This window comes from Colobus angolensis, unplaced genomic scaffold (assembly GCF_000951035.1).
Source record: "Colobus angolensis palliatus isolate OR3802 unplaced genomic scaffold, Cang.pa_1.0 Scaffold129, whole genome shotgun sequence".
Classification (NCBI taxonomy): Eukaryota; Metazoa; Chordata; class Mammalia; order Primates; family Cercopithecidae; genus Colobus; species Colobus angolensis.
In genome coordinates this window covers 7,030,019-7,041,248 of record NW_012114141.1, presented here as the reverse complement: position 1 = coordinate 7,041,248, position 11,230 = coordinate 7,030,019, and the positions used below count along the sequence as shown (strand labels likewise).

The following is an 11,230-nucleotide window of genomic DNA, read 5'->3' as shown; positions in this document are numbered from 1 at the left end:
GGAGGCGGAGCTTGCAGTGAGTCGAGATCGTGCCACTGCACTCCAGCCTGGGCGACAGAGCGAGACTCCATCTCAAAATAAAAAAGAATATTCTAAGATTCTTCATGGACTGAAATTTTAGTATCTAGGAAAAACTAATTCCTCAACTTTTATCTACTCAAACAACAAATGATTTTTTAAAAATATTTTAATTATAAAACTAGTATCAGGACACAGAACAACATACTAGCACAGTCCTTTTGAGTAACTGCAGCAGGGCTTACTGTGCCATCACTGACAATGATTATTTTGCAGGGTAAGATAAGAAAATTGAAAGGGAAACCACCAGTAAACATTCACTAAACACAGTAAAGAGCAACCCAGTGAAGAAAGAGCTATGAGATACACAAAACTAAGGAACATGAAGATAAAATGAAGCACCCCAGAAAGTTCAGGGCAACAGAAATAATAAAAATGATCGTTATTATCATTAAACCCATTGGTTGAGGTTTCAACCCTGAGGTCAAAGACCCTCAGGCCCCGACCCCCAAAATGAATCAGGACATGTTACACATTATTCATGCTAACTAGCTCGATTGTCATGTTTCATCTTACTTGGCAATCCCCCAGTCCAACTCAGCTCTTGAAAGGAAGAAGGGACAAAGTCACTGCACACAGTGCAGCATTTGTCTCTCACAAGAAGCCCTTCCCAGCAAACTCATGAGACTAGAGAGGCTCTTATTGTTGGTCTCATACAGAGGTACATAGCATTCAAACTTGGTGAGCCCACAGAATTCAGTAAGTTAAGAGTCTCAGGCAACAATGAACTCATTATACTTTCCTTGAAGATTTAGGAACTCACCTAGGGCATGGCTACAACTCCGACAGGATTCCGTTAGACTGACAATTATTTGCTGCAGATCGGCTCTGGGGGGAGTGGGTGACGGGTTAGGGTTTTTCCAGCCATTACATTTGCAAGACTCCTCGGCCTAAAAAAGGAATAAAGAAACAGATAAAATTATGTAACAGGCAGCCGTGGACTGATAGTTTTACATGAGAACAATGTACACTAGTTATATGACAGCTATCCCCTCACCCCGACTTTGTCGTCTTCCATATACACAAGAGAAAAATAGAAAAGCCAAAGGTGGTGTTTGATTTGGGTGCTTTGCTTTTTGTTTTCTTTTGTTTTCTGCTGGCTGGAATCTGCATGCTACAGCTCATGCAGCTGACCCACACACTTTGCTCCCATTACCCTCAATGGGTATCCATGAAGTGGTCAGTTCCAAGAAAGTCCATCTCAAAGATGGACTTTCCAAATCCACAAGCCAGACTCCTGATGTCCCACAAACACAGCTAAGGTCTAGGCTAAGGTTGAGCCTTGCAGGCTCTAAGGCACCAGCTGCATCTCTGCCCCATGGACCAGAAGGGAAACCCACAGGACTGAAGAAGTTAGCAATCTTAAGAAGATGAGACGGGGCACACCCAGCTGAAGACACACTTGCAGGCTCCTCCAAGACTTCTGTGAGCTCCCAGCTTTAGAACTGAAGAGGGCTTCATCATGTAGTCCTGGGTTTCTACTTATACATATATTTCCAGGTTTCCTGTACTAGAACACCATTATTTTAGCAACACTTGATAGAAAGCTTCCTTAACTTTGTCCACATACTCTTCACACCTCTCTCTGTTTGTAGACAAGAGTGAACATGATGTGGCCTTCTTTAAGTGATTAGACCCATGAAATGGAAGGCAAGCGTGAAAAATTATCAATTATTCTACCCGGTACCACACTGTGTGCTTCGGCAGGTCTCAAGGTATGAAAGGCTAGCATGCTCGCAATGAATGACCCCAGCCACTTATAAAAATAATTATTCTGCCCCTTCTCTACTATTCTTAGCACTCCATCACTCTCACCATTTATTTACTGCTTCAAGTCAGCTATGGCTGGGAAACCAGAAAGTACACTGTTAGAATAACATGTAACACAGATGAAGTCACTCTAGGGTACAGCCATCTACATACACTATCCAGTATGGAAGCCTCTGGCCATGTGTGGCTATTAAGCACTGGAAATCCAGCTAGTTCAAATCAAAGTGTACTGTAGTTGTAAAATATACAGATTTAGAAGGCTAGTGCAAAATATAAAATCTATCATTAATGATTTTTATATTATATATTGAAATTATATGTTTAAATGTATTATTTTGGATATATGGGTTAAAGAAAAGATATTATTAATATTGACTTCTTTTTACTTTTGTAATACAGTTATCCAAACTTTTTGGGGTTTTTTTTGTTTTGTTTTGTTTTGAGACAGAGTCTCTCTGTGTTGCCCAAGCTGGAGTGCAGTGGTGCGTTCTTGTCTCACTGCAACCTCCACCTCTCAGGTTCGAGTGATTCTTGTGCCTCAGCCTCCTAAGTAGCTGGGATTACTGGCATGCGCCACCATGCCCAGCTAAGTTTTGTGTTTTTAGTGGAGACAGGGTTTCGCCATGTTGCCAAGGCTGGTCTCGAACTCCTGACCTCAGGTGATCCACCCACCTCAGCCTCCCAAAGTGCCGGTATTACAGGCGTGCGCCACCGTGCCCAGCAGCATAAGTCTAATTTGAAGAAAATGTTAGAGGCTGCTGCTTTGACCTCATACATAAAATTCTCCAAGATAGAGATCATTTCTGAACTGTGTATAACAGTATAAGAAAAGAGAATAAACCATTGGCAAGGTAAGAAGGGTCATGGTAGAAGAAAAATCTGCTTCTGAATGAGTCTTTTTCAGTGGGCCATGTGAATCTGGAACACCTAACCTGATTGCTTTTCCCATTTTGTATTAATGAGGATGGAGAAGGCAGGGCCAGGAGAAGCACCTACATCAGCATCCCCACAGCTACATCCCCCAGTGAGTAGCTCAAGTGACCCTCTTTTGTCTAGGCATCATGCAGGCCCAACTTTTACCCCCAGAGTTCTCTGTTGCCAGGCTGAACCTGGCCTTGAAATTCTCTGCAATGAGCCACCCACCTCTTCAGAGGCTGCAAAGGTCTCAGAGGCCATGTTCTTGAGGGAAATTGTCATGAGAATTTACAATGAAGACAGTGAATAGCAGAATATGGCAAGCCAAAATATACAGCTTTGGTATAAGGGTTATTACAATGCAGATACAAGAAAAGCTTGGCCGGGCGCAGTGGCTCACACCTGTAATCCCAGCACTTTGGGAGGCCGAGGCGGGTGGATCATGAGGTCAGGGAGTTCAAGACCAGCCTGGCCAGTCTTGAATGGTGAAACCCCGTCTCTACTAAAAATACAAAAATTAGCAGGGCATGGTAGCAGGCGCCTGTAATCCCAACTACTCGGGAGGCCGAGGCAGGAGAATCACTTGAACCCGGGTGGCAGAGGTTACAGTGAGCTGAGATTACACCATTGCACTCCAGCCTGAGCGACAGAGTGAGACTCTGTCTCAAAAAAAAAAGAAAAAAAAGAAAAAGAAAAGCTCTCTGCCCTCCACTATATCCCCAGAAGCAGGACATAAATTCTCTTTTTTTTTTTTTTTTTTTTTTAGACGGAGTCTCGCTCTGTCGCCCAGGCTGGAGTGCAGTGGCCGGATCTCAGCTCACTGCAAGTTCCGCCTCCCGGGTTCACGCCATTCTCCTGCCTCAGCCTCCCGAGTAGCTGGGACTACAGGCGCCCGCCACCTCGCCCGGCTAGTTTTTTTATATTTTTTTAGTAGAGACGGGGTTTCACCATGTTAGCCAGGATGGTCTCGATCTCCTGACCTCGTGATCCGCCCGTCTCGGCCTCCCAAAGTGCTGGGATTACAGGCTTGAGCCACCGCGCCCAGCCAGGACATAAATTCTTAAAGGTATCCCTTCTTCCCTCTCTACCAAGAAGGACAGAAGTTGATCATGGAGACAACTCTAGACCTTTATCAGCCCAGATAAGGTACCACGGGAATCTACATAACAAACCTTGCTAAAACCAGCCCTAATCTACCATTGGTTTCCGCACATACTTGCCTTCCCATGATCTGCTGTCCCTAGCAGCTCAAGGTCCTTTTCCTTTGTCTTCTCACTTCTCTAAAAATTTACTGGTCTGCTGAGATAGCCCATAAGCCCAAGTTCTAACCACCTCTTTGAGGTACTCTTCACTGGGTGCTCCCATGTTCATGCACAATGAATACGTCAATAAACTTGTTTTTGTTTTTCTCTTGTTCGTGTATTTTGTTAGTCTGACTGACAGGGCCCCAACTGATGCATCTAAAATGGTAAAGGGAAAACAGCTTTCTTCCCCTACAAAAGTATCACTAAGATTTTGTAGGGTCAGAGGAAACCACCCTTATTGCGGACCAACCTCTCTTAGTTGCTGCATAACTACTTCCAGGAACTCCCTAAGCCTCCAGCTTTTCTGAATAGTTGGTCTGATCCACAGCCCTTTCCCAAAGGACCTTCAGTTTGAGAAAAAAAAATAACTAAACAGCCCCCACAAAGCAATTAAGGATGGCAGGCCAAACCTAGAAGCAAAAAACAGTAATAACCAAAAACACCTTGAGTTTGGAGAACTGCATTTCAAGCCAAAGAGTTATGCACAGTGACTCATTCTTTCAACAGTATTTATTGAGGCCTACTACATGCCAGGTACTATTGACTATGAAACAAAGATTCTGCTCTCCTGGAGATTACATTAGGGGTGGCCGGGGATGGGGAAAACAAGATTAACACATAAGTAAATTATAGAATATCCTGGAGAATGTGATGGTGCTATAGAAAGAAAGATAAAAGGACAAGTACAGGGAACTTAGCAGAGGGTGGGATAAAAGGTATAATTTTAACTAGGACTTTTTGAGATGACCTTAGAGCAAAGACTTGAAAACAGGAGGGAGCTGGTCATTAGGTATCTGGTATAAGGGAAACACAGCTAGTGCAAAGCTAAGAGAGTGCCTGGCTTGCTCAACAGAAAGCAAAGGCCAATGTGGCTACAGCACAGTGGGTAAAGACATGTTGAAATTAAACCAGACAGGGTGGAGCACAGTGGCTCATACCTGTAATTCCAGCACTTTGGGAGGCCGAGGCAGGCGGATCACCTGAGGTCAGGAGTTCGAGACCAGCCTGGCCAACATGGTGAAATCCCATCTCCACTAAAAATACAAAAATGTCTTGGCATGGTGGTGCACACCTGTAATCCCAGCTACTCAGATGGTTGAGGCAGCAGAATCACTTGAACCCAGGAGGCAGAGGTTGCAGTGAGCCAAGATCATGCCACTGCACTCCAGCGTAGGTGACAGAGTAAGACCCTGCCTCAAAAAAAAAGAAGAAATGAAATGAAATGAAGCCAGACAGGACAGGTACAGGTAATCCTAGAACTCTGGGAGGCTAGGGCAGCCAGATCACCTGAGGTCAGGAGTTCGAGACCAGCCTGGCCAACACGGCAAGACCCCAATCTCTATTAAAAATACAAAAATTAGCCAGACATGGTGGTGAATGCCTGTAATCCCAGCTACTTGGGAGGCTGAGGCAGGAGAATCGCTTGAACCCGGGAGGCAGAGGTTGCAGTGAGCCAAGATCGCACCATTGCACTCCAGCCTGGGTGACAGAGTGAGACCCTGTCTCAGAATTTTTTAAAAAATTAAAAATAAATAAAATAAATAATTCAAGGATCTAAAACTTTTCTTCCTATGGGCTTGCTTATAAAACTCTGCCTTGCCCTGAGATTCATGCTAACAAGTAACAAGCTTTAAATTCTTGGAGAAGACAATACAGAGTTTTAGAGATGTAGATCTTAACTTCATTGTTGCAATAGACTTAAGTTCAGTCAGCCCAGAAAAAAAGTTTATTTATGCCCCTTCTTGTTTTAACATGACAGAGAATAATGGCTGTGTTCACTGGGGGCTCATAAATGGGTGAGTCACAAATCTCATGGCAGGGAGATTTGTAATAATAAGGTCTTATATTCCCCCTACTCAATAAAAGAAAAAAAAAAGTTACATCCTAAATATTAACCGCACGTGTTGAAACCACTTGTGATAGAGTGGTTAATGAATTCTACCCTACAATAAACACTGATGCTTAAAAATGTAACTGAATAAAGATCTTTTCTTTCAAAATTGGCTGATTTTACCTCCTCTACTGAGTCTTGGGATCCCAGTACAAAGTAGATTTTTATTTCTTTTGTTCATAATAACTGAGACTTTCGAAACAAATTAAAATTCCCTGAAAACTAAGAAGAATGAAGAGAGGGAGACAACATGGGGTGAAACACTGAGAAGTATAAAAGTTTTGTCAGCCCTGCAGCATTCCAACTGTGCTGTCCAAGATGTGGCAGCCAGCCACAAGTGAACACAGAGTCTTTAAAAATTGGCAATAAAAATTGAGATGTGTTATGGGTGTTTGAAAATATACCCTGAATTTCAAAGACTTAGTATTAAAAAAAAGAATGTTAAAATAGCACATTAAGAACTATTTTATATTGATTACATCTTGTAATAATATTTTGAAATATTCAGTTAAAGTAAACATTAGAATTAATAAAATTTAGTTTTTGGCTTTTCTGATTTTTTAATCCGGTGCAGTGGGTTGAACAGTGTGTCCCCTAAAGTTCTTGTCCCAGCCAGGTGCAGTGGCTCATGCCTGTAATCCCAGCACTTTGGGATGCCGAGGTTGAGGATCACATGAGGTCAGGAGTTCGAGACCAGCCTGGCCAACATGGTAAAATCCTGTCTCTATTAACACAAAAATCAGCCAGGCATGGTGGCAAGCACCTGTAATCCCAGCTATTCAGGAAGCTGAGGCAGGATAATTGCTTGAACCCAGGAGGCCAAAGTTGCAGTAAGCTGAGATGGCACCACAGCACTCCAGCCTAGGTGACAGAGCGAGACTGTCTCAAAAAATAATCATAATAGTAAATAAAGTTCATGTTCCCCTGGAACCTCAGAATGGGGTCATATTTAGAAATATGTTCATTGCAGATGAGATCAGTTAAGGATTATGCAGATGAAATTATCCTGACCCCTAAAACCAATGACTGGTGTTTTCCTTTTTTTTTTTTTTTTTTTTTTTGAGGCAGAGTCTCGCTCTGCCGCCCGGGCTGGAGTGCAGTGGCCAGATCTCAGCTCACTGCAAGCTCCGCCTCCCAGGTTCCCGCCATTCTCCTGCCTCAGCCTCCGGAGTAGCTGGGACTACAGGCGCCCGCCACGTCACCCGGCTAGTTTTTTGTATTTTTTAGTAGAGACGGGGTTTCACCGTGTTCGCCAGGATGGTCTCGATCTCCTGACCTCATGATCCGCCCGTCTCGGCCTCCCAAAGTGCTGGGATTACAGGCTTGAGCCACCGCGCCCGGCCTGACTGGTGTTTTCCTAAGAGAAAGAAGGAGATTTGGAGACAGACACAGACCAACAGCAAAGAAGGCTAAGTGAAAACAGAATCAGAGGCTGGATCTCACTATAAGAGAGACCAGGGTCTCACTATGAGCCAAAGAACGCCAAGGACCACCAGATGCTAGGAAGAGGCAAGGAAGGATTCTTCCCTACAGCCTTCAAAAGGAGTGTGGCCCAGATGACATCTTGATCTCAGACTTCTAGCCTCCAAAACAGTGAATAAAAACAAAACAAAACTCTATTTGTTGTTTTAAGCCATGTATTTTGTGGCTGTTATGACAGGCCTAAGAAAATAATACACAGGACTACTAGAAAATGTTAAATAATATAGGTGGCCCCCATATTTCTACTGGATATTAGTGCACTGGACTATAAAGGAACTCTACCCTCAAGCCCCAGGTCTTCACTATGGACCCTAACAGTTGAAGCATAGAATAGTCTCAGCATCCCTAAGTGGTCCTAACTCATTAAAGTTATACCCTATTGATATATCCAAGAATCCCTTGAGTTTTCCTTACCTGTTTCAGTACTTTTTGTAGGATATGAAAACTGGTTCTTGCACGTGTGCATGCTCCATGGGACACCTAACAACCTAAGTGTACAAAATTTTTAATACATATGAGACTCATTGATTTGCTAAAAAGGACATACTACGTCCTTTAAAAAACAGTCAATGCTCTTATCCTTGACTGCCAGCAAAGCATTTTCTGCCAAGTTTTCTGAGCTACTGCTACCATGCCCTCCACTTTGGCCTTCATCTCCCCATTCCAATGTTCAGGCCTGGCCACTGTTCTTTGAGATAAGAGGTCTCCTTTCAAAACACCTTTCCCATGTCTCTCCTTAATTAGGCATGACAGCTGCTGTCTAAGGGAACTCCCAAGGGAGTTGGCCTTGCAGCTTTAACGAAGTATCAGCTGAAGGACAACCTTTCGGGGAGTGCACTGCCAAGCCAATTACTGTAGCAGCTAGCAACCTGGGCACAGGGAGGGGAAAGCTAACCAGATGACTTCATCTCCCCCAAGAGCAAGTCTCTGCAGACATCGCAGAACCAAGAAGGAAGAAAAGGCCACTGCACTACTTTCAACAGGACTGGGATAATGTTTTCATCCCAATAGGATCCAGGGTTAGAGGTCAAAAACACGCAACCGATTTTGTCATAGTAGGCAGAAACCAGGATGGATGATGAGAAAGAAGATAAACAGGATAAACAAGGGGTCACAACCCAGATCACAGACAGACAAGGGGTGGGGAGCTCACACTTCACTCTGTGTTAACGAGTGAGATGGGTGTGAGGATATTTGAGTGACATCCAGAGGAACAGGAGAAAGACAGCCAGCTGTCTAGTAGGATTCTGTCATGCTTAAAATATTGGAAAGCCACATTTGTTGGAAAACTTAAATTAGTGTCAAGGATGTCCCACAGCAAGAACACGCTGATGGAAAATTTATTCAGTATAACTGTGAATCCAACATTTATTTAGCTCCCAAAATTAAAAATGTACATGTATTCTTATCTCACCTGACATAAGGAAAGTATGAATTATTGCCATTATTAAAACAGAAAGCTGAGGCTCTAGGTGATAAGAGACTTGCCTGGGGTTACTCATTCTACCCTGCAAGAGCACAAAGTGTGTCCAGGCAGGTAATTGGCACTGTGGTTGTGAGTGAGGAAGGCCTCGCTCTTATTCACTACCTCTCTGCTCCATGTTGGACAAAGGCATAATGTTTAAATGTCACAGATCAAAACCGTAACTTCATACCCAATAAGATATCTCTAACCAAATATAGATCGGAGGAGTAAATTCTAGTGTTCTATCGCACAGTAGAGTGACTATAGTTAACAATAAAATATTGCATATTACAAAATAGCTACAAGAGAGGATTTTGAATGTTCTCATCACAAAGAAATGACAAGTGATTGAGATGATAAACATGCTAATTACACTGATTTGGCCATTACACAATATATACATGTTTCAAAACACCATACTATGCCCCCATCAATATGTATAATTATTAGGTGTCAATTAAACACAAAATAAATTCTTTTTTCAAATGGAGTAGACAATAACAAATTATCACGGATATGAAAAATTGGAATCCTCATACAGTGTTTGTGGGATGTAACAAGGTACAGTCACTTTGGAAAACAGTTTGCTAGCTTCTTATATATTAATGGAACAGAATAGATAGCCCAGAAATAAACCCTCACAGATACTGGTCAAATGATTTTGACAAGTGTGCCAAGACCATTCAATAGAGAAAGGACAGTCTTTTCAACAAATGGGGCTGGAAAAACTAGATATCTGCGTGCAAAAGAATGAAGTTGGAGCCTCAGCTAATAACACACACACAAATGAACTCAAAATAGATGAAAGACTTCAACATAAAACTTAAAACTATGAATCTCGACCAGGCGCGGTAGTTTACGCCTGTAATCCCAGCACTTTGGGAGGCCGAGGCAGTTGGATCATGAGGTCAGGAGGTGGAGACCAGCCTGGCCAACATGGTGAAACCCTGTCTCTACTAAAAATACAAAAATTAGCCAGGCATGCTGGTGCAAGTCTGTAATCCCAGCTACTTGGGAGGCTGAGGCAGAAGAATTGCTTGAACCCGGGAGGCAGAGGTTGCAGTGAGCTGAGATTGTGCCACTACACTCCAGCCTGGGAGACAGAGCAACCATCTCAAAAAAAAAAAAAGAAGGGCCTACTCAGAAGCTGCTGTGAGATGAGATTGCACCACTGCACTCCAGCCTGGGCAACAGAGCGAGACACCATCTCAAAAAAAAAAAAAGAAGGGCCTACTCAGAAGCTGCTGTGAGATGAGATTGCACCACTGCATTCCAGCCTGGGCAACAGGGCGAGATCCCCATCTCAAAAGAAAAAAAAAAAAAGAGTATCTTAAAAGAAAATACAGAAAAAAACTTCATGATACTAGATTAGGCAATGGTGTCTTGGATATAACACCAAAAGCACAGGCGGCCAGGTGTGGTGGCTCACGTGTATAATACCAGCATTTTGGGAACGTCAGGAGTTCAAGACCAGCCTGGGCAACAAACAAGACTCCATCTCTACAAGAATTTTAAAAATTAGCTGGACATAGTGATGCATGCTGTAGTCACAGTCACTCAGGACGCTGAGGCGGGCAGATCCCTTAAGCCTAGGAGTTCGAGGCAGCAACAGGCCATGACTGTGCCACTGCACTCGAGCCTCGGCAACAGGGCAAGATCCTGTTTCAAATAACAAAACACAGGGAACAAAAGAAAAACAGATAAACTGGAATTAGTAAAAACTTTAAATTTCTGTGCACCAAAAGACATACTCACAACAGAGTGAAAAGGCAACCCAGAGAATGGGAGAAAATATTTGCAAACCATATACTTGATAAGGGGTTAATATTCAGAATATATAAAGAATGCCTACAACTCAACAACAACAACAATAACAACAAAATTTTAAAACGGGCAAAGGACTTGAGCAGCCACTTCTCCAAAGAAGTGCCTCTCTCAAGTTTCATTCAAGTTGTGGCACGTGAATGAAACTTGAAACTTGAAAGAAGATATATAAATGGTCAATAAACACATGAAAAGATGTTCAACATCATTAATAATTACAAAAATGGGCCAGGCACGGTGGCTCACACCTGTAATCCCAATACTTTGAGAGGCTGAGGCGGGTGGATCACCTGAGGTCAGGAGTTCAAGACCAGTCTGGCCAACAAGGCAAAACCCCGTCTCTACTAAAAATACAAAATTTGGCTGGGCATGGCAGTGCATGCCTGAAATCCCAGCTACTCGGGAAGCTGAGGCAGGAGAATCACTTGAACCCAGGAGGCGGACATTACAATGAGCCGAGATCATACCACTGTGCTCCAGCCTGGGTGACTAAGCAAAACT

General features: G+C 43.1%; 1 protein-coding gene across 1 annotated transcript in view; it reads right to left on the bottom strand.

The window, feature by feature from the left end:
• The window catches only part of KAT2B (K(lysine) acetyltransferase 2B), a 126,740-nt gene that overhangs the window by 85,860 nt on the left and 29,650 nt on the right, over positions 1-11,230 (bottom strand). Inside the window, exon 4 of the mRNA XM_011933775.1 lies at positions 842-968. Coding sequence (XP_011789165.1) covers positions 842-968 — 127 coding nt within the window. The remainder of the gene's footprint in view (positions 1-841; positions 969-11,230) is intronic.